We start from the raw sequence: 24,785 nt of genomic DNA, 5'->3' as shown, positions 1-24,785 counted from the left end.
CTGAGGAAGGGTCACTGGACCTGAAAGTTAACTTTGACTTCTCTCCACAGAGCTGCCAGACCTGCTGAGCTTTTCCACCCATTGCTGTTTTTGCTACAAAGTAACTTCAAAAGTTTAAGGACCATTTTAACTTGTTCAATTTTTAGCAGTTCTCTTAAGTGTCACATCTGGGGCAAGGATCTTATTGTAGGGAGATGTCTCCGACATGTACCTGGGCAACCAGTAACTGAAGATTCTCCGAGATAGTAGGAACTGCAGATGCTGGAGAATCTGAGATAACAAGGTGTAGAGCTGGATGAACACAGCAGGCCAAGCAGCATCAGAGGAGCAGGAAAGCTGACGTTAAGGGCGTAGACCCTTCTTCAGAAAAGGGTCTAGAAGAAGGGTCTAGGCCTGAAACGTCAGCCTTCATCCAGCTCTACACCTTGTTATCACTGAAGATTCTCAGTCGCTTTAAAAAAAGCTTACTCTATATCAAGTTACTTTCCAATCAGGGTAGCAGCCAGCGCGTACCTGAAAACTTCGCAAACACCATTTTACCAATCATTCCATTTATTGTCTTTTTCTTTTTACGAATGCATATGTGCAGACAAGCCTGTTGTTCTCTTCTTCCTAAGAATATCATTTTCTTTAATTAAATATCAAAGTTAAAAATTTCCTCAAAATAACTGTCGAATAAAATTGATCATGTCACGTGAAAAATAATCTCTACAATTGAATCCTGTCATTTTCCCTAAATTTCTGGGCGTTGAGAGCTTGGATAATTGAATAATTGAGATAGCCCTGCCTCCCAACACTGTTCCTGTCTTATTGTTCCTGTCTTCACGAGCTACCACCCTCAGTGAGTTCTGACTCTTATCCAAGGAGCTGTAGCTGATACACCATACAGAGATTTAATGTCTATAGAAGAACTACAAGTAACCTGCATTGGAACACCTTCGACGCCACATGACATTTCACCATGGCTGTGAGCCTACAGCCGGACTCCTTGCTGCCAATCATGGTGAATAGGCAGTGGAAGTGATTATAGAGACATACAGATGAAGTCAACGCAAAAATATGAAGACTGTGGAAGGGATTTAACAGTTTATCCAAAACTGGATGTCCCAAAAGCCATCTGACAGTATTGAGAAACCCATAGAGCCATAACATGTCGGAACAAAATCAGGCCATTGAGCACACTCTATAGCACCCCCAAAACTCCCCCCTCTTCCAATGGCACTTGAACACTTAAGTGCAGAGAATGCGACACCCCCCCGCCCCCCCATTTCATCCTCTCTCATCACCATCTGAGTACTAAACACTCCTTCCATATGGAAGAGTATTCACGTTCAGAGAAACATGGCTCACTATGCAATTCCTTCAAGAATGGGATTGCAGAATGCCTCTCGGGTTCTTCTGGAAAGTTTCGGCTCAGATTGGGAAGCTCTGACCCATCTGGACTCTGCCCCTCGTGGCTTCAAAACGGGTGACCGGGAAACCTGGTTCCAGTTTCTGAGAAACGTTAGCGGCACCTTCATGCACCCCCTGGGCTTTGAGGTGCTGATCGACCCCAGCAGCCGCAATATCTCCGAGTGGAAAGTGAAACAGGTTTTTTTTTACAATGGCCAGTACTGTAATATGATCGCGGCACTGGCAGGAAAATCCAGCTGCACCAAGAGCAATCTGATCCCAAATATGCATCGCTGAAACCTCACGTGAAACATCAAACCTAGGGAGGCTAAAGGAAGATGGGGTGACTATTTTGTAGATTCAGCCAGCAAGCATGACCTCTAGCATCTGGTCCGCTGACCTTTTGTTCTGTTCTTCATCCCGCTATCACTGACTTCTCTGTGCTCAGATTCTTAGTTCAAACTCAGTTCAACATAAACCAGAAGCATTCTTTGATTAGGCAATTGAGACTACAAGAAATGTGAACAGCACTAGGCTATTCGGCCCCTCAAAACTGCTCCATTCCCATAAACCAACATTCCTCACGACCATATTCCTGTCCTCTCCATGTAACCCTTTATTCCCCAACTGACCAAAAATCTATCTCAGCCTTAAATATACAGCCTTCCAGACTCAACATTGATTTCAAAATTTGCCCCGTCTCTCTGTTTTGAGTTGTCCCTTCTTATTGTTTTTGGACAGAAGCTGTTGGTAATTATGCTTTTGTTTTACACATGAAATCTCTCTAGACTCATCATTTGCATCTTTATCTATCTCAATACATTCTACTTTTGCCTTGGTTATTATCCCCTTTGTCATTTTAATCTCTCCTGTCTTTCACCCTGTCAGAAACCTTCCCTTTTGTTATTCCTCTTTTCACATTTCCCTGACTCAGTACTTTGGTCACAACATCCCTATCCTGAATCAATAATTCTATGTCTCTCCACAGATGTTTCCAAATATGTTGAACACTTCTAGCCTTTTCTATTTTTTATTTTACAAAAAGGGTTTCAGATCATTTAATTACCCTCTGGCATTTCTGTATTGCAATACCCATGAGCCACAAAAGTGCTGTACTATAATTGGGGCATGTGCTTTCTGCTGTGACCTTTTTAAATATGACCAAATGACTAAAGATTGTTACGAAGAGTTTGTGTGTTTTGATCCTAGCCATTTTGCTTGGAGCTATTCTAGATCTCAAGCACCACCCAGTTAACCCCTATCAACTTCAGGCAGAGAAAGCCAGATTCCCAAGACATTTAAAAGGGGTTATAGAATTGACCAGTCCCATCCCAAAGGAAAAGAACCAGTTGAGGTTATTACCTTCCTATGGAAAGACTTTAGATAAAGTTACAGCTGGATTGTGATTCTCTTGCATATTATTAGAGTCCGAGTTAGATAAGTACTCCTCCATTGAAAGTGGGTACAGAGTTGCCATATTTGAGTTATTGGTACAGAAAACTGTGAGACAATATCAATTGAAAAATAGGCAGATATTTATTAAAGAACCAACAAGTAATTCAACATCTATGTAGAAACCAAAAAGCACAATATTAGATGGCTTATGAAAAGAAATAAAAAGCAGAATCATATTTTTGATAGGAAACCCAATGTAAATTTTAATTGTTGCATCTATCTAATATTAAAGTTAGATTTCTTAATGTGCAAGTGACTGAGATTTGCTTTGTTTGTGAGAGGAATCTAATCTATTTGAGTTATCCTTAGAAATATAGCATAAATTTTGAGAAACCATAATTAATTTCCCAAGTAAAGGGGTGTTTCTTCAGTTGGAATGTTTTAATCCAAATACTTTGTATGAAAAGACGACTCATTGTAATGGAAATTTTCAATACCATGAATTCATGGCTTGACTCACCCCAGGAAGGTGAGGCCTGGTTAATGATTGTGGTGGTCAAACATTTCCTTTAGTCAGAGGATAGTGTTATATCCGATATTATGACTTGGAACATGTCCGATTTTTAAAATCCATTCATGGGATGTGGGTGGCGCTGGATGGACCAGCATCTAGTGCCCATCCCTAATTGCTCTGGACAAGATGCTGGTGAGCTGCTTTCTTGAACGACTGCAGCCCATTTCCTGTAAGTAGACACAAAATGCCATTAAGATTCCAAGATTTTCACCCAGCAACACTGAAGACACCACAATATATTTCCAAGTCTCTACACTGTATGACTCAATGACTCGATAAGTCAGGATGGGGAGCAGCTGGTGGTGGAGTTTGTAGGTCACTGTGTTCCCATGTATCTACTGCCCTTGTCTTTCTAGATTGCATTAGTCATGAGTTTGAAAGATGCTGTCTAGGAGACTTGCTGATTGTGGCTTAAAGGATCAGTGCCTGCATTGTACATTTACATTCCCAGTGTAAAAAAAAATCTGTATTGTTATTTTGATGGTTGTATTCTCAGAGAATTCACCTTGCCGTGAAGGGTCAGTAAATCTCAACTTGTTTTCATTTCTGCCTTCTTGTAAATAAAAAGAATAATTTGTGATAGTTTACAGGAAAATTAAACTACTAACTAACATTACTGCCTTTTTTTTACCCATATACTTTAATTCATCAATAGTCAAATACTTTATATGAGTCTGAATTGACAGTTTGGATAAGATGAAATTTTGTGACCATTAATATGAGAGGATATGGCGGAGGTATACAATGTAAGGTACAGGGTGCTGGAAAGAAAACTTTTATGAGTTTGACCTCTTGAAGGCCCTGGATAAAATGCAGCAAAAGAGAGAGACTCTTCTGTCCCCATGGGAGGAAGCTTCAAAAAAATCTGTGCAATGTTGAGGGAGCTGTCAGTGTCTTTGATTTCCTTTCTTTCTAATCTACAAAACTGCAGTCATGGGTCACATGTACACTGATGACACACAACTTTACACCAGTGTTGTCATTCACCTGCTCACTGTTTGTCCAATTTCCTCCCCCCAAGCACTAGAGAGCCAAAGTGATCATCTTCAGTCACCAGCGCAAATCCACACCATTGTCTTCACATCTCTCCCTCCCTTCCCAGCCATATCATGCCTTTCAATGTATTTTCAGTCCCAAGCTTAGGTTTGATCTCACCCTCCTGATCACAAAGACTGCCCCCGTCCAGCTTCCTAAACCCTCCATCCTCACTTTGGCTCAGTACATTGGCTGCGTGAGATTCTCATCTAAGCATTCCTTGCCTTCAAATTCAACTATTCTCTGGGCTGGCTTTCACATTCAGCTACATTTCTGTGGTCGCCCCTGCAAGTGGATCTTCCTGAACAATTAGAGGAATTTTGGGGAAGATTCACACACTGCCTCCATGAATTTTGAACATTGAAAGCCAGGTTGTTTCTGGCTGCACCAGAGGCATACAGTGCCCAAGTGCCTTTACTTCCACATCAAAACCCACTAAATGGTTAAGAGATAACAAGGTGTAGAGCTGGATGAACGCAGCAGGCCAAGCAGCATTAGAGGAGCAGGAAAGCTGACGTTTCCGGCCTGGACCATTCTTCAGAAATGGGGGAGGGGAAGGAGGTTCTGAAATAAATAGGGAGAGAGGGGGAGGCGGATAGAAGATGGATAGAGGAGAAGATAGGTGGAGAGGAGACAGACAGGTCAAAGAGCTGGGGATGGAGCCAGTAAAGGTGAGTGTAGGTGGGGAGTTAGGGAGGGGATAGGTCAGTCCAGGGAGGATGGACAGGTCAAGGGGGTGGGATGAGGCTAGTAGGTAGGAGATAGGGGTGGGATAGGTGGGAGGAAGGATAGGTTAGTGAGGTGGGGACAAGCTGGGCTGGTTTTGGGATGCGGTAGGGGGAGGAGAGATTTTGAAGCTTGTGAAGTCCACATTGATACCATTGGGCTGCAGGGTTCCCAAGCGAAATATGAGGTGCTGTTCCTGCAACCTTTGGGTGGCATTGTTGTGGCACTGCAAGAACTAATATGGTTGCTGGCTTTGACTGTGGAAATCCTGAGGGATTTGATCATGTGATATTTGGTTATTATAGTTAGCTTATAAAGATTCAGTCTCTTGTTGTTATATACTCTTGCTCCCGGTTTCTCATCAGCAGCTGATGTACAAGGCAAGTTGCACAAACCAGAAAGACACCAAAAGAGTGGGGTGGGGAAGAGAAAGCAAGGATGGGAATACATAAATGTTACAAATAGTTGGGAATCTTAGGCAGACAAGGACTGGACACCAGTAATAGTAATTAAGTGAAATTGTACTAATTGCTAACAGCAAACCTGATCCATCTCTACCCTAAGTCAGGATGAGAAAATTCAGCCCGTTATCTTTTGCCTGCTGTGTTATTTTGTTTTTTTTGCATTCAAAGATAATTACTTAGAAATTTTGGGTTAACAAATCTCTTGAAAAGAAAAGGACAAAAAGGCAAAGTAGTTTAAGCTGACCCAATAAACCAAAGGCTGAACTTGTACTGTAAGTATCAATGCTAGACTAGAAATTGCCGTTCATTTTATAACTGCACAATTTATGAGCTTTGCTGAAGCTCCACCTTTTTTGGAAGAGTGTTTTATATGTCCCAGAGTAAATCATACTCAGTGCTTCTGTCCAACAGTTTACAGAGCAAATGTTTTGAGCATCTACTTGTTATGTAATTAGATTGAAGTGACGCGGGTATGGAAACTTTGCTGGACGTTAAACGGAGCACTTGAACATTTTGCAAAACAGGTTTGACACTATAGTCGATTTACAACCCGTGTGATGTCTGACTTCTAAATGACTACAGTAGTGATTTGAATTGGTGCATTTTCAGATGGGGATCAGGACAGGGGTTTCTGATGAGTAATTGGAGGCAATGGATGGCTCTTCCCTGCAAATGACCACTTTGTCATTGCAGCACCATTACAGGGAATGTGGGTTTGAAAGGCATTCTCCTTAAAAAAATGCTTACTCATCAAGGAGATTTTTGACAATGCATGGAAAAACACAATAAACAGTTGCATTTATATAGCACCTTTCATGTCTCTAAGACATTCCAGTGCCGGTTTTAAACAATTGGTACTTTTGGAATGTCATCACCATTGTAATGTAGGAGATGCAGCAGGCAATATGTGCACAAAAAGCTCCAACACATAGCAATATGGTATAGAACAGATGCCAAAGATTTCATGGTGACTTTTCGAGTGAAGGCACCTGTAACTGATCTCAATGAAAGTTGCTTACAAAGATCAAATGATCTCTGGTGTGAATTTTCCTCTTGTGAATGTCAGTTTGAATCTAACTGTTAGTAAATGTCTGTCCGAGAGGGGTGCGACAATAATATTAGTAAGTGGGGGGAATAGCCACTTACATTGAAGTATCTTCATAGATAGTGAACCAGGAAGTAAAATGTACTGAATAATTCACTCTGACTTCAAATGAAACTGGGAACAAAATAAATAGTAGGGATGTGCAGATGGGATTAAGGTAGTAGTATGAACAAACATTTTTTTAAAAATCATTGTTTTAAAAATCTGTGATTTTTTTTTATCCACCAGACAACTTTGTGCTTCGACAAACATAAAAATAGATTTTGAGACAGGCTGTTCAGTAGTAATTTTAAACATAGTGGCCATTGCAAACCATGTTACACCTCAGTTAATATTTTTAAGAAATTGCACAACAAGACATGAGCAAATAGCATAAAAGCCAAGCTCGCATCACTGTCGTGATTTATTCTTATTGTAACCTGTGGAAACCTCAAACAGGGTATCCTACGGAGAAGTATAGACTTAGACTGTGATTTCTGGATTCCCATGTTTAACTGCACATGTGCAGACTCCTGAAATTAATGTCTGTTTCAAAGCATTCAAATGGTGAATTCTGACTGTTTATGTGTCAGATTGTTACTGCAAAATTCAGGCTACTTTAAAGTTTAGTGATGCTGATTGAGGGGTAGACATTGGTCAGGGTACAGGTCAAAAAGATGACATACCTGAAGAGAATTGCCATGTTCAGGTTACATAACCATTTTTATGTTGAGGACCTTTATTAAGAGTGGATGAAACTGATGACGTTGTAGTTAGCTTGCTGCTCTCCCTTAACCAAAGCAAATGTACAAATTTATTCTATGGATTACTGCAAGTAGACAAAGAGTGTATTAAATGTATTAATCGCTTAAATGTACAATGTCATATGCTTCGTGTTCACAGGATGGTAGTCCCAAATTGTAGAATTACTTAAAAAAGACTAGAAGCTTTGACTTTCTTTGAGTTGGCTAACCTAAACTTAATTAATCAAGACAGTGCAAGAGGGTGACACTTTACACCTACCTGAATGTCTAGTACCAGTTTCCTTGTCATGTCTGGTGACCTATTCACTCAATTATAAACAGACATGCATTTTCCATAAAGATATCAGTTACAGTACACAGGCAATGCACATTTGTTTGAAGGTCTCATCTGGCCTGGAAAAATAGCTGCTGCAGCTTTGCAGTGTTTCTGAAAAAGTCCACACCTCTTCAAACCCTACACCCCTTTCACCAACTTCTGTAAGCTTCAGTAGCTCCACACATTCTGTGAAATGGACATGATGATTTCCATATAAATCCAAACATAAAGGAGAGGAGCAGCAAGTGGTGATGTGAAGCAGGCACCTCATGTCCAGCAGGCAGCTCTATTCCTTTCTCAATTTTAACACCAGGTGGTTCAGACCTCACAGATTCAACTTAAAAAAGATTATTCTTCTCAGGACAAGGCCTTACACCATTGGAAATGTTTAGGCTTAGTATCTGATCAGCAATTTCTTGGTTTACCACCATGTGTGAAATTAAATCTTCCCAAAGGAAATCACACTCTAATCTGTTCCGCTAAAGAGGCAAATGGATATGAAGTAATCTCCTGAGCAGACCCTAGAAGCAAGGAGGATGCTGGCCATGGAATGAAGCCCATGGCAATAGGTTGCAAATAGAGACTGTTAACACAGGAGGCTGTTGTGCAGCAGTTCATGACCTAAACATGGTATTCACCAGTTTTAAAATCTCCCCACCCAACCCTCGGCCTCATCCCATGACCAACCCTCCCTCTCATCCCCGCCTCCTTGACCTGATACAACCTGACCATCTTCTCTCCCACCTATCCACTCCTCCCACCTCACTGACCAATCCCCACCACTGCCTACCTGCGCTTACCTATCACCATCCCACCTACCTTCCCCAGCCCCACCCCTCCTCTCTATTTATTTCAGAGCTTCCTTCCCTTTCCCCCATTTCTGAAGAAGGGGCCCGACCCGAAACATTAACTTTCCTGCTCCTCTGATGCTGCCTGGCCTGCTGTGCTCCTCCAGCTCCACACATGTGTTAACTCTCGTTCTGTAGACTGGCTCCTTGCTGTGCAGTGGAGGCTTGAGTGTTCCATTGAGTTCTCAACTCCTGGCAGGGCCATGCATGATGGTAAGATTGGAGGGAAGAAGCCAAACAGCACAATCCAAAACAAGGGGTTCTCAGTGGTGAGCAGGGGGAAGATACACATGTGATACCTATGGCTGTGACAGCAGATAAAGACTGCAGCAGTAAGGAGATCACCTGTCATCAAGGTTTCATTGGCACTGGAACTGGATCTTACCTCTGTGAAGGACCATGGTGTGCAACAGCATTCCCACGTTAAATGGTGTCGCACACACTCCATCCACCTAAAGGAATTCAACCACAAAATATATGGGTGGAGATGTGGCTCTGGGATGGGGCTCATCAGCCACAAAATCCATGACCAGTGACGCAGAATTTCTTAGGTGGACAATCTTACTCATTAGCGAGTGATTACTGACAACCACACTGGCTGGCCATGCGCCTTTGGCACTTCCCTTACCCATCAAGTCATGAGATAAGTGTCAAACCCTGAATTTCTGGCTCAGGGATTGGGATGCCATTCACTATGCCAGATGACCTCACCTTCAATGCAGTATTCAATTCATCTGGCTATAGACCAAAATTAGTTTGACATGTTGTACTGTATATGACAACGTTTATAATTTGTACTGGAAACTATTAGAACTGAAAACGAACCTCAATGACATAAATAAATAATGGCCATCTCAGAAAGGGGAAAACACAGAACAAGTGAAGTACTTTAAGTGTAGTCACTGTTGTAATGTTGGGAATGCAGCAGGCAATTTATACATAGAAAACTCCCATCAACTGCAATGGGTAGGAAGCAGATAATCTGTTTCAGTGATGGTGATTGACAAATAAATACTGGCCACAATATTTCCTGAACCTCAAAACAGCACGTGGAATATTTAAATATGCTGTTGAAAGGGCAGTTTGGTTTCAGTTTAATACCTCATGTGAAATACAGCACCTCCAACAATGCAGCACTACCTCACTACTGCACAGGAGGATCAGCTTTGATTTGTACTGTTAATGCCCAATCCTGAATGGGCACTTGAATCCACAATTCCCTTAATCAGAGACAAGATATGTTTCTGATTAAGCCACACCTTATGGTACTCGTATGTCATGAGCATTATGGGAATTTTGCATTGCAATCCTGAGTTAAAGCCAACAAAACAAAGGGTTGAACTGAACATTGTTTTGGCTGCCTTTTAGCAGTCAAATCACATAATCATTATAAGGTCAGAAGTGGGGATGTTCGCCAATGATTACACAATGTTCAGCACCATTCGTGACTCATCAGATACTGAAGAAGTCCGTGTTCAAATTAGACTGGCAGATGGCAAGTAGCATTTGCACCACACAAATTCCAGGTTATGACGATCACCACTAAGGGACATTCTAACCACTGTTCCTTGATATTCAATGGTGTTACCATCACTGAATCCCTACTATCAACATTCTGGGGGTCATCATTGACCAGAAACTCAATGGACTCATCACATAAACGCAGTGGCTACAAGAGCAAGTCAAAGTCTAGGAATCCTGCAGCGAGTAACTCACCTCGTGACTCCCCAAAGCCTGTCCGCCATCTACAAGGCACACGTCAGGAGTGTGATGGAATACTCCCCAGTTGCCTGGATGGGTGCAGCCCCAACAACACTCAAGAAGCTCGACACTATCCAGGACAAAGCAGCCCTTGATTAGCACTACACCCACAAGCATCCACTCCCTCTACCACTGCCGCTCAGTAGCTGCAGTGCGTACTATCTAAAAGATGCACTGCAGAAATTCACCAAAGATCCCCAGTCAGCACCTTACAAACCCATAACTACTTCCATCTAGAAGGACAAGGACAATAGATATGTGTGAACACCACCACCTTCAAGTTCCCCTCCAAGACACTCACCATCCTAACTTGGAAATATATTGCTGTTCCTTCAGTGCCGCGTCAAAATCCTGGAATTCCCTCCCTAATAGCATTGTGGGTCAACCCACAGCAAGTGGACTGCAGCAGTTCAAGAAGGCAGCTCACCACCACCTTCTCAAGGGCAACTAGGGACGGGCAATAAATGTTGACCAGCCAGCGACACCCACATCCCACAAATGAATTTTAAAAACTCATAATTTTTCATCCAAAACTCTTTTTATGCTATGAGATGACAAGTTCACAGTTTGACTTATAGCAAGAGCAAACTGATTTTTTGATTTGATTTATTGCGTCTCATGTACCTAAGTACAGTGAAAAGTTTTGTTTTGCAAGCAGTACAGGCAGATCATTACAAACAAGGACATACAGATCATAGGATGCTTAGACAGACTGAGACATACAAGTTTACAATTGCATAGTAGGTGCACAAAGCAAGATCAACATTATTTGAAGTTGGAGAGGACCACTCAGCAGTTTAATAACAGCAGGGAAGAAGCTGTGTTTGCACCTGTTGGTGCGTGTGTTCAAGCTACTGTATCTTCTGCCTGACTCAACTAGACAACTGCTTGCCAACAGCAGTTATAAGTAATCCAACATTTAGTGACAAAGCTCTGGTCCATTTACTTTGAAAGAAGCAACATCATTATGTTGGTTCAGAACACTAAAAGTTGACTCAACATAAGGCACAAACATTAGAGGTGAACAATTCGAAGATAATGACTGAGTGAGCCATACACAAAGTGTAAGAGCAAATTTAATTCACGTGGAAAGTTTTAATCATCTTTCTCCAGATTAACTATGGACTAAGAATCAGACCCTGACGTACAATTAACAACCTTCAAATAAGCCGAATGTTATTGTTAAACAGAGGGCTGCTTAATAGCGGCAGTCAATCAGCTAAAAGTGGTTGATTCAAATGGTACTTAATACTGGGATGTGGGCTGTTGTGGTGTCATGGTAGTGTCCCTACTCCTGGATTGAGAGGCCTGGGTTCAAGTCTCACCTGCTCCAGAGGTGTATAATTATGTCTCTGAACAGGTTGGTTAGTAAAATAGGTTAATTTTTTTTTAAAAAATTAAATACTGGATGAAACAGGGGTCATTTGATGGTGGAGGAAATAAGTTCAAAACAAAACGTGTGATTTGGTGATGGAAATATCATGCAGAGAGGTGTGAAAACATCTCTGGATGGGAAAGAAAAAAAATTAAATACGGGAGCAGAAAACTGCATGGTCAGTAAGAGATACACAGTCAGGAGACTGTGCTTCAATGAGATGTAAACTGAGTATAGGAGTGAATTTGATTAATGTGGGAATTCAGTGCACATGGGGAAAGAGATGCTTTAAGTCAGGATTAATGCAAATAATCAACTGTGTTAATTATGAGTTGGATTTTCAGTACTAGTAAGGTCTTACTCATAGTTGTAAGTTTTAATAGTATTTTTTTTTTAGAAGTAGCAAGGTTAACTGATATATAAAAGGCTGCTTCAACTTTGAGATTACACAGATTGTGTCACATGGGAACTCTGGGTCCTGGATAGCTATTTCTGCAGGAAATGTCATCAGTAGCAGTAGTTTGAGCTCCAGGGTTTGGCACTTGTGCAGCAACTGGCACCACTGCAGTGCATCCATGAAGTTGAGAGGATGTGTGGATGGCATGTTTATAAATGTGGACGCTGTGCAGCTTAACAGTAGGAAGGGAGAGAGGGAATGGCTGATCAACAAGCAGTTTAAACAGGAACAGGCAAGCGTGGATTCCTCTGAATTGCATCCCACTCTCCAAATGGTTATAGGTTCTGCACTCTGACAAGAATGATATTTCATCTGGATTGTGCAGGCATCATAGGTGGTTTAGCTACACAGTCAGGGTAAAAGGAACATTGATAGAGCCTCTGATGGATGAATTGATATTGAGGGGAATGTTTAGAAAGAACATGCAGAGGCAGTACAAAAGTAAAAGGTTACCTTACAGGCTGAGCAAGAGCAGAGAGATAAGGGTATAATATGTGCAGAGGCCATTAAAAGCTGACAGGGATAGGTGGAGAGCACAATTAATAAAGCATTCTTGGCTTTATTAATAATGGCATAGAATACAAGAATGGGGAGGTTAAGCTGAACATGTATAAGACACTAGTTAGACCTCAGCTGGAGTATTGTGTTTAGTTCAGGTGACAGAGTAGGAAACTATAGAAGGGATCAAAACTAATAAGGAAGAAATCTGAGATTGTTGGCATTTGAGGTTGACAAGATACTGGGACTGGATGAGCAGCATCCAAGCATTTTGAAGGAAGTGAGGGTAGAAATTGAAGAGGCACTGGCCATAATCTTTCAGTCTTCCCTGGACTCGGGAGAGGTGCCAAGAGATTGGAAAATTGAAAACATTACGGACTCTTTTAAGAAGGTTGTAAGGATAATCCAAGGAATTACAGATCAATTAGTTTAACTTAAGTGATGGAGAAACTTCTAGAAACCTTTATTCTGGATAGAATTAATTGTCCCATTGGGAGAAAGGTGGGTTGATTAGAAAGAGTCAGCATGGATTTCTAAAAGGGACATCATCTTTACCTAACTTGCTGGAGATTTTCGTAGAGGTAAGAGTCATTGAGGATAATACTGTTGCAATGGTAGATATGGATCTCCAGGAGGTGTTTGACACTGTGCCACACAACAGCCTTGTGAGGAAAGTTCTAGTCATGGTAGAAAATGAACAGTAGCAACATGGATACAAAATTGGCTGAGCCATGGGAAACGGACTGTAGGAAGGTATTTACTGGGGTCCCCAGGGATTTGTATCGGAACCCTTGCTTTTCCTGATATATATTAATGATCTGCATCTTGGTGTGCAGGGGATAATTTCAAAGTTTGCAGGTGATGCTAAACTTGGAAAAATTGTAAACTGTGAGAGTAGTGTGAAATTCCAAATGGACATTGACAAGGTGTTAGAGTGGGCAGATAGGTGGCAGATGAAGTTCAAAGCAGGGAAGTATCAGAAGAATATTGAAAGACAATATAAAATAACAGGCACAATTGTAAAATCATGAGCAAGCCAGACTGGGTGGATATGGAGAAACTGTTCTTGCTCATAAAAGACAAAGAATGAGAGGGCAAAGACTTTAAATGATGTGCAAGTGAAGCATGGGTGATGTGGGAAAAATACTTTTTCACATAATGAGCAGTTCGGGTGTGGAATGTACTGCTTGGAAATGTGATGGAGGAAGGTTCAACTGAGGCATTCATGACAGCATTGGATGGTTATTTGGATAGAAATGGTGTGCAGGGATATGTGGAGAAGGCAGGAGGTTGACACTGAGTAATAGAACCAGTCCAGGCATAATGGGCTAAATGGCCTCCTTCTGCATCGCAACAGCCCTATGATTCTGTGATACTTTATTAACGTCGATCACATTTACCAGCTGGTCTGTTTTGGCAGCCGTGCAGTTGAGAGCCAGAAGACACTGATTGTACAGTGACACGTGATCACTGGCCAGGCCCATCGGCATTTATTTGAATACATGTCACTGACCAGTTGTGGACATACCGCATGCACAATAAGATTTTACTGACATCGCTGCTTATTCCACAAACGGTACTAGTTACATTCTTAATGTATCTCTTAAACTCCTTTGAGGTAAGACAGACAGATAGTGAGAACACTCGTTTTAACCAGTTCTTGCAGCTTGTATATGAACTGTTACCCAACCCTTCAGAAGTCTCGGAGGAGGTTTGATTCAAGTTTTCATAATCATGAGAGGCCTGTTTAGGGTAGACAGAGAGAAAGTGTTCCTGCTTGCAAAACATGAAGGTTGAGACTGCACGGATTTAAAGTGATTTGCAAAACAAGTCAATGTGTTGTGAGAAGAAATGTCTTCATGCAATGTGTTCTTCAGGTCTTGCCTGGAAGTGTTGTAGAGGCAAGTTCAAACAAAGCATTCAAGAGGTCACTAGATAATCATTTCAGTAGAAGTAATTTACAGGGGTTATAAGAAAAAGGCAATCTAAGTCTTGATGTTCCTTCAGGGAATTGGTGAGGACATGATGAGCGAAGTGGACTTCTGCAATATAACAATTCTGTGAATTTGTGAAATCACAGTGAGGTTCAAAATTATAGTTGTTCTAAACTGGAGACTTTAATTCTTCAAGTATAATCCAGGATAGTCATCGTGTAAAGGGAAGAGAGGGTCAAGAGTTCCTAGAGTGTGTTGAGGAGCATTTTCTACAGCCTTATTTTTCCAATCCAAAGAGAAAGGAGGCACTGCTAGACCTGGTTCTTGGGAATGAGGTTGACCAAGTAAATTAAGTACCAGTGGGAAAACATCTGGGGCATAATGATCGTTATTGTAAGGTTTAGGTGGATCATGTAAAAGGATAATGAATTATCCAGATTAAGAATAATGAATTGTATGAAAGCCAACTTCATGGGGGGAAGAATGGAGCTGGACCAGAAAGACTGGAACCAGCTGTTGGTGGGAAAACCTGTAGCTGACAAATGGGCTACCTTCAAAGAAGAGAAGTTTCAGGCACAGTCTGAAGGTATGTTCCTTTGAAAGGGAAAGGTAAGGAAAGTATTGGATAGGCTGATGTAATTAAAGTTGACAAGACCCCAGGGCTTTTTGGGATGAATCTAAGGATACTGATGGATATGAGAATAGAAATTGCAGAGGCACTGGCAATAATTTTTAGTCTTCCTTTGACTCTGAGGTGGTGTCAGAGAATTTGAGAATTGTTAACATTACACCCTTGTTCAAAAAAGAATTAAAGGATGAGCCTAGCAACCACAAATCAGTCAGTTTAATGTTTTTGGTTGGGAAACTTCTGAAAACAATAATTTGGAACTAAATTAACAGACACATCAAAAATTTTGGGCTCATTTAGGAGAGCCATCATGGATTTCTTAAAAATCATGTTTAACCAATTTACTGGAGTTTGTTGATGAGATCAGGGCAATGCTATTGATGCGCTGCACATGACCCTCCAGAAGGTTTGTGATACATTGCCATAGAAAAACCTGTGAGATTATAGAATAAAAAGGAAGTAGCAACATGGACACAAAATGACTGAGTAACAGAAAACAGACAGTAATGGTGCATAGCTGTTTTGTCGAGGTGGGGAAGTTGGTAGTGGAGTCAGCGTTGAAATCGGAGATAGTAGGAACTGCAGATGCTGGAGAATCCGAGACAACAACGTGCAGGGCTGGATGAACACAGCAGGCCAAGCAGCATCATAGGAGCAGAAAGGCTGACGTTTCGGGCCTAGACCCTTCATCAGAAAAGGGGGAGGGGAAGGGGGTTCTGAAATAAATAGGGAGAGAGTGGGAGGCGGAAAGAAGATGGATAGAGGAAAGGATGGGTGGAGAGGAAACAAACTGGTCGAAGAGGAGGGGATGGAGCCAGTAAAGGTGAGTGTATGTGGGGAGTTAGGGAGGGGATAGGTCAGTCCAGGGAGGACGGACAGGTCAAGGGGGCGGGATGAGGTTAGTAGGTAGGAGATGGGGGTGCGGCTTGAGATGGGAGGAGGGGATAGGTGGGAGGAAGAACAGGTTAGGGAGGCGGGGACGAGCTGGACTGGTTTTGGGGTGCGGTAGGAGGAGGGGAGATTTTGAAGCTTGTGAAATCCACATTGATACCATTGGGCTGCAGAGTTCCCAAGCGGAATATGAGTTGCTGTTCCTGCAACCTTCGGGTGGCATCGTTGTGGCACTGCAGGAGGCCCAGGATGGACATGTCGTCTGCGGAATGGGAGGGGGAGTTGAAATGGTTCGCGACTGGGAATCAGCATTGAAATCCTTGCTTTAACTGACGGATATTAATAATGGGGTTCAGGGCACAATTTCAATGCGCAGGTGATATGGAACTTGGAAGCATGTAATCTGAGAGGAAGATAGTTTAAGGCATTAAAGGGACATAGGCAAGTTGATGGAGTAGGCAGAGAAATGGCAGACAGAGTTCAATGTGGAGTTCTAATGAAGAGTCATAGGACTCAAAATGATTTCTCTGCCTTCTCTCCACATATGCTGCCAGACCTGCTGACTTTCACCAATAATTAGTTTTTGTTTCAATATGGAGATATGTGAGATGATACATTTTGAAAGGAAGAACATGGAGGGACAGTACAAACTAAAGAGTACAACTCTAAAATGGATACAGCAGTCAAGAAACCTGGGTGTAAATGTGCATAAGTCAGTAAAGGTTGCAGGAAAGATGGCGAACACAGTTAATAAAGCTGTATTGTTTTTGTACAATATTAATAGGGGCATAGGATACAGAATCAAGAACGTTGTGTTAAATTTACACAAGACACTAATTCAGCTTCAGCTGGAGTATTGCACCCACTTCTGAGAGTTGCATTTTAAGAAGGATGTGAAGGCGTTGGAGAGTGCGCAGAAGAGGTTGTGGGAATAGTTCCAGGAATTAGGAATTTCAGTCATAAAGATGGATTGGTTAAGCTGGGACTGTTCTCCACAGAATAGAGGAGGCAGAAAAAATCGGATTCAATGTAGGAGGTATGGACAGAGGAAGTAGAGAGAAAATGTCTCCACTTGTGAAAGGATCAAAAACGAGAGTACATAGATTTAAAAGAAAGATTTAGGAAGTTAGTGAAAGAAGCAATAGTGATATGATGAAACAAAACTTTGTCCTGCAGTGAGTAGTTCAGATCTGGAATACACTGCCAAAGAGTGTGCTGGAGGCAGTTACAGCACAGGCATTCAATGGGGAATTAAATTATAATTTGAAAAAGAGCAATGTGCAGGGTTATGGGGGGGTAACAAGAATATGATACTAGCTGAGATGCTCATTTGGAGAGCCAGCATTCACAGGATGGACTGAAAAGCCTCCTTATACACTAACAATTCTGTGATGAGGCATCTATTCAAGGACTGCTAACAATTGAACATTCACATCATCAGACTGAATGTTTAATGCAAAGCTGCAAGTTTGGGGCAAAGACCCACAAGCCAAGATATGCCATTGATAAATTAATGACAATGGTTGAAGTTGTAGGGGTATTTAATGCAATCAAGCACATTAGCAGAAAGAAGATATAGAATGTCCTGAACAAGTTAGTAAACATTGCAAACCAGCAATGAATCCTATGTGTGAGATGTCCACAACTCAAGAAATCGAATCAGTGGAAATCGATGGACTGTTAAATTAAAACATAAATAATTTGCAAATTCTGCTCTGCTTCTGTTAATTTAATAGTCATCCAGAAAAAGTTTAGACAATTAAAATCCTAGTGTGCAGATAACTAATAAGTTGACAACCCAATGTATCTCACCCCATACCCCAACTATACCTCCTGACATCACTAACATCCCCAGGATCACTGACAATCACCATCCCCCATCCCCACTAACCAGACCTACCCCAACCCAAAACACTTCCATCTCTCACAGGATCCAACATCTTCCAACAACACCACCCTCCTCCCCTGAGGCATTGTATCCGTCAGGTTAAATCACCACCGTCATCTTTCTAATGAGAGGGAAGCCCTACAATCCATTGAAACTATGGTAACTTTACATTTATGTTAGTTATAGCATAGGTGATAGACTATATTGAATAATCTATAATGAGTAAAGCATACAAAATGTATGGTGGATTTGTGCGAAAACCAGAGATACTGAACACATTCTAGTCTATTCCAATGTGAAAGCAATATACAAACTCCAAGGTTTTCCTGTCATATGGAGGGAATTTCTGATGTCCTGATAATATTAGGTCTATTTCTTCCCGTAAGTGAGTTCCCACCTTGTGCATCAATTATGGATACAGATCTGAAAACTGGAAAAGCTGAGTATCTATACTAAGAATTTGAACAGGGCAATTGTACTTAGTAAACAATTTTAGAAATTGCCATAGAACTGAGTTAAGATTTTCTGATAAATACTAAAGATAACTTCTAGCAAGTTGAGCTTACACAAAAAGAAGACACTTTACTGACAACCCTGGAAAATAATGCTATATCTGCTGACTATTTGACAATGCATCAGTTCCTGAATAATATCAAAAGAAACACATCTTTATCAAGCTGCTTTTCAACCCTTCAGGTGATAAGCATGTGTACTCCACTAAGTGACGTTTGTTGTACAAGAATCATTTCCTCATTAATACTGTAATGTTTCTTTGAAAAATACAAATGAATACATAGTCCCAGCATGACTCTAGTTTCACATACAATTTAATATATTCAACATTGAAGGTGCATGGAAACGCTGACACCGTAAATAAGTGTTAACTTGTCTAAGAATTTAGTTTTGTAGGCCTGAGGCTGTTTGAACTGCCAAAGTTAAGAGCATATTTTCAGTTGCAAAGGCACTGCCGCTGTAGCAGAGCCAGTTCCAATTGCGCTACTCCTTTTCTACTTACCCTGCAATGTAGACAGAAATTCTTTCTGAAGAAGGGTCCCGACCTGAAACATCAACTTCCCTGATCCACTGATGCTGCCTGGCCTGCTGTGTTCCTCCAGCTCCACACTGTTCCTCCAACTCCACACTGTGTTATCTCTGACTGTAGCATCTGCAGTTCTTACTATCTCTACAGAAAATTGTATATAGGTTTAGAAAATAATGTGGAACTAGACATCATTGATAAGGTTTGCTGCCATTGTTTGTTTTTTGGGCGGATATTTGAAGATGTAGATGCTGTCTTGTGTCTCAGGATCAATATACTTTTTAAGAGACAGGCTCATGATATCAACACATCATTACAATATGTGACCTGAGGTCAGGAAGGCCTCATTCTCCATCTTACCTGGGATCACTGGAGTGTACACTGTACTGGATACAGGCTCTGCTGATATAACCTATTCATTTAACATTAGCCCAGTCTGAAAAATGTAGTTTGCATAGAATTGTTAGCTGTATTAAATAACTGTTGGATTCTTCAATACCCACAGCTTGTTGCTTATATTGTGGGATACAGCATAAGCATTACCATAGCAGGTAAAACACCTTGATGGAGGCAAAAGTCACATCATTAGATATTTCAGGGCTTTATTACGATATTTATCCATGTATGAAGACAGTGACTAGAACTAACAACTGTTAAGCCTGTTGTAATACATCTTCTGCATGCTGTGGAGTAGGTTGTCGTTGCAACAATGCAAAATGTGCAGAATAACAGCAACCAATGTGTATTTCAATTTTGCACCAGTTGCCACATAAAGCCAACAAAGGATTTTTAACAGAATTAATTGTTGCAAGTTCCTACTGTACTGGTGTATTGATTTTTATTTTCTAAATATGATAAATGCATGTTCCCAATCAGGTTTCACTCATCATAAGTGGAAAATTAAAGTCTAATACAACATTCTAATTTTATATTTTGAATGATTATCAGTTCATATCTACTTTTGTTGCTTTTAGGAACAAGTAACTCTATTGAAACAAAGGGTGTGGAATATGAGCTCAAATCAGCCCCATGGAAAAATGACCAGAAGATACATGTACCCATAGTGAAAAAGCAGATATTAGGCACGGAAAACCAGGCTGCTTTCAGAACTGGGACAAAAATGCCTAGATACCTGAGTTTTGTAAATCTACATCATAGAAATAACTGGAACCATTATCGCGGTTATAGGATTCAAGTGGTGAGCTTTAATCCTGACAGTATACCTGAAGAAATTCCAGAAGAAAAGGCTATTTCCTGGCAAAGGTATGGTGCACTTACCTCTTAGTTGCTGTTATATTGTTGTATTACTTGAAAACAGTTACAAATTGTATTGCTATATGCGTATATCCATATATATCTTGATTACCATGACGCTGACTACAGCACTGCAGTCAATAAAGTAACAATATACCATTCTGCAGTACGTGACAAGACCTGGAAAAATACATAATCTTTTGTATTTATGTCTAAAACTTTTCAGTCTTTTGAAAACTGTAAAACATCAGTTACTGAATATTATCTGACCGTCTGGTACTCTTGCCTAACAACAGTACTAAAATAACACAACTGATCTTTGATTTCTTGCAATTGTAAACTACACTGGGGGCCATTTTTTTCAATTAAATAAAATTGATAAATGTAAAATAAATTTATGAATCCATGGTAATATAAGTTTCTATTTACTCAAGCGACTTAAATTGCCTTTAATATCATCATTAAATTGTAATACTATTGTGTTTGTTAAACAATAGGGAATGGCATTAAAGTCATGTAAGCTGATGTTCTATGCTTTGTCAATGAGCAAAATTGTCACTGTTCTTCCACTTATCTGTCATTTTTTTTCTCTCTCCTGTTTTCTATTTGCTTTCCAATTTCTGTTGTCTTTCTCTACATGCTTCTCTTACAATTTAATTTTTGTATAACTGTTTGTCTATGATCTACTTTTCATTCATCTCCTCTGTGCAAGTCCTGCCTTTCCTTTTCTCCTCTCATTTTTGGACCATCACTTTTTTGGTCTGCTTCCAATCCACCATCTTCTCTATGCCTAGCCCTAACCCTCACCCTTGCCATACTAGTAGCTATCCAAATGCCCTATTCATTCACTTTACCCTTTTCATGCACAGTAATGTCTTCTTTTCTTTAGTATTTAGTCTCCAGCTCCCTCCAAAGCTCTGGAGCTCTCTAAACACTTCTGCCTCTCTTTCTCCTTTAATGTAGTCCCTCAAGCCTCCTTCTTTGACAAATCTTTTGGTCCTCTGCCTACTGTCTCTTTATGTTGTATCAAAATGTGTTTTGTATACCTTCTATGAAGTGCTTAGGGACTTTATTGCTTAAAGAACCTCCATAAATGTGACTTGTTGTATTTGAATCCATGCATTTTATGGACAAAGTGAGTTAATGTTGTTATTTCATTCAATATAGGTACCAGTTGGCAGTGACAAAGTACAAAGAGAAGGAACAGAGAAGCAGCAGCATGTACAATCAGAATAACCCTTGGAATCCTGCTGTTTATTTTGCTGGCTTTATTGATGATGAAGATATTCAAAATGAGGTTTGTTTAAATACGTGCATAAAAAATAGTTGATTGTGGAGATATAATTTTCCTGGATGTGCCAACTATGGATTACAATTGTGATTGCCCACAGAAACTGAGAGTGTTGTGAGAATAATCCCAGGCCATTCTTGTGTACCACAAGATATTTGAAAGATAACTGCACTGTGCAGTTTGACAAGCCATGGTAATACAGAATGTGCTGAGTTTGCTGAGTCCAGCCAGGGCACTGTTTGGGTAACAATGGTTGGCATCGTTACCCTGGACTAAAGAAGATACATTTTGCTTGGGTTCTATATTCCACTGTGTTGCGTTGGTACACATTCATGTATGATGCTGGAATTGGTTAGGCCTTGTTGCTTTTACTGCCATTGATTAAGCTTCCACTTAGGAAGAAGGACCCCAATGCTGATTCAATATAGGCTGGTGGGCCGAATAGCCTTCTACAATGTCATCACGACTAGATTAATTTAGGATATCTGGTCGACATGGACGAGTTGGACTGGAGGGTCTGCTTCCGTGCTGTACAGCTCAATGACTCTATGAGCTCTGTGCCTGTAAAGTCTGTTTTGCTCTGCTAGTGCTGGTCAATTTTACCCCCATTGTTTCAGGAAAGGAATGGAGAAACTTTGTACTTTTTAATCAGTTACGTGCCAAAATGGTAACCAAGCTCCTATTTTCTTCATGTTTATCAACAGGACCTGGTAGCTTGGATTACAGCTGGCTTTCTCCACATTCCCCACTCAGAGGATGTTCCCAATACTGCCACAGCTGGAAATGGCATTGGCTTCTATTTAAAGCCAATCAATTACTTTCAGAATGATCCATCAGTTAATGCTGAAGATGCTGTCTACATTGATGCTTCTGAGGATGCAGAAAGATGTGAGAACAACCCTGTAGCATGTACACCAGAGTATGCTACCTGTATACCCAACTTCCCAGATTTTACCTATGGAACAGACTTATTAGCTGTTGATAATTAACAGGACATAATCAGATTGAGAAGAGAAGTTAATCATGACCAGAATTCCCTCTAATTTTCTTCCCGGCTGCATGGGACTCCAAGGACCGTGTGCAGCAGTGACATCTGGAACTGGAAGTCAATGCTGTGATCAGTGTGCCAGTGCCAATTGCCATGTGCAGAATCCTGGAAGTGTGGCACACATGCCATTGCGCAGTTTAGAGGGAGCACTGATCATGACTGACCATCACTTTCCATGAAACTCTGTTATTTCTTTGCAAAGAAATCATTTAAATAGATGACCTACTTGCAGTTTCTCCAGCTCTATTCATTATATTGGGGTTGAATTGACTTTATATTCAACCTGTTGCTTTGTTATACAACTGTTAGTAGTCCCAATAATCCAATGTCAAATAATAAAGGAGAGTACAGGACAGGTTTCTCAAATTCCTGCTCTTGTCACCTTTGTGTGCTGAAGTGCAGGGCCCCACAAGATTCTTTATCCATCAGACCATAATGGACAGGAAATCCTGCCAGGCTGAAGCAACCACTACTTGCAAATTCTAAACATGCACAGCTAATGCACAAAACTCAGTGACTGGAGAATAGCTCTCCCTTAAATCCCTTATGGTTAAAAACATCACATTTAGAAGCTCACAGACTGACTGACATCTTCATGCCTCGATGTAACAGTTGATTAATTGAACAGTTAAGGGAACACAAAGGAACTTTGCATACTTGAGCTCAGACTGACACATCATTACAACATAATAAAAGATGGGCCAAAGCCATGGGTACAATATTGGAAATGTCTCAAAGTTGAGTGGCTGCATCAGTTATGACTAATTAATCATTTTTAACCAATTTAATTTACACTTTTGTTAAAGAGTTTTGAGGACTTTTAAAATGTTTTGAAAGCTCCATTCCAAATGAGAGCTGCTTTTAGTTAGGTCATTAGTTTCTAGTGATTCAGTAAGTCAAATGGTGCTTTTTTTTAAACATAGAATTTCTGCATTTTCCCAGGATTTTTATGAGTAGTGAGCGGATTAAATTCCATGATTCCATCTGTTTATTCTTCTCAATCAAGTCATAAAGTTAGTTATGACAAACATAATGGAGTGATATTGCTCATATCTTATTGTTAAATAGAATTTCTACTTTATAAACATTTTTATAACTTCATTTTTAAATACATTTTTTATATTTTTTATATTGCAAGCATGCCATCTGGTAAAGTAAATGCCATGGGCTACATATTTCAATCAAAAGCTGAATTACTTTGGCATATCACAACAATAACATGCTGAATATTTTATTTCTTCTGCACATTAATTGGCCACTTTTATAAAATGTATATAATAGAATAAATAGATGGGTCAACAATGTTTGTCATCAGAGGTACATCATCAGTAATACCTTGACTGTTACAAGTGAGAAGTGTTCTTTTAAAGCTACTGGTAATACTACATCAGGGAAACAGTCTTCAGCAATAATGCAATCTGTAGGTTTAAAACCGCAATGAATAGCAGGCTTATACTTGTTAGACTGGATCCATGGTTTCTCATTCTGCATCAGGTGGTGCAATGGAAACTATGCCAAAGCAGTCATTTTTGCAGGGGAAATATAATATCCATAGTCAGCTGGTAGTTTGGTCAGATTGCCATTGAGGATACAAAATGACACAGTCAACATAAAGAAGTTTTTGTTTCCATGGTTGCAGCTGCATTGAATGAGGATCCATTCCATGGACCTTGCATATTAGCTTAGTGCAAAGATTTTCTTTGTTAATCTTTGCAAAATGGTGAAAAGTGCAGATTAAAAGTGGCTGTCTTCCTTAAATGTTCATTGCTGATGTCCTGACCAACTCCCTCTGATTATCCTAAAGAGTGTGGTTGTTCCAATGGAAGTAAAGTGCAGTGAAGGCAGATTGCCTCAGTTTTTCCTTTGTTTAATACAAAAACTGTTCTCACTTTTCTCTATTTAGGAATCACTTCCTAGACAGAGTATTACAAAAAAAAACTCAACAAGCTGATCAATATAGATTCAGTGTTAAATGAATCAAGTGTTACTGACTAAGCAGTATGAAATGGGTGGCTATGTAATTTAAGGGAGTTTTGGCATACCTGTTGCTGTAATCACCAGTCTGGATCATAAATATTGTAAATAAATTAGATTCATACTGATTTCAAATCAGATATGTGAAA

The 24,785-nt window shown here is 40.4% G+C and overlaps 1 protein-coding gene across 1 annotated transcript in view; it reads left to right on the top strand.

Annotated features, from left to right (window-relative positions):
* LOC109912274 (retina-specific copper amine oxidase-like) overlaps window positions 1-24,785 on the top strand; it is a 26,837-nt gene extending 2,052 nt beyond the window's left edge. Inside the window, exons 2-4 of the mRNA XM_020511674.2 lie at window positions 20,044-20,332; window positions 21,491-21,620; window positions 22,319-24,785. Of these exons, the coding sequence (XP_020367263.2) occupies window positions 20,044-20,332; window positions 21,491-21,620; window positions 22,319-22,603 (704 nt within the window). The 3' untranslated portion in view covers window positions 22,604-24,785. The remainder of the gene's footprint in view (window positions 1-20,043; window positions 20,333-21,490; window positions 21,621-22,318) is intronic.

Source organism: Rhincodon typus, chromosome 30, assembly GCF_021869965.1.
Source record: "Rhincodon typus isolate 14 chromosome 30, sRhiTyp1.1, whole genome shotgun sequence".
Taxonomy (NCBI): Eukaryota; Metazoa; Chordata; class Chondrichthyes; order Orectolobiformes; family Rhincodontidae; genus Rhincodon; species Rhincodon typus.
Note: the sequence above shows the minus strand (reverse complement) of the source record. Positions and strands in the feature narration are given on the sequence as shown.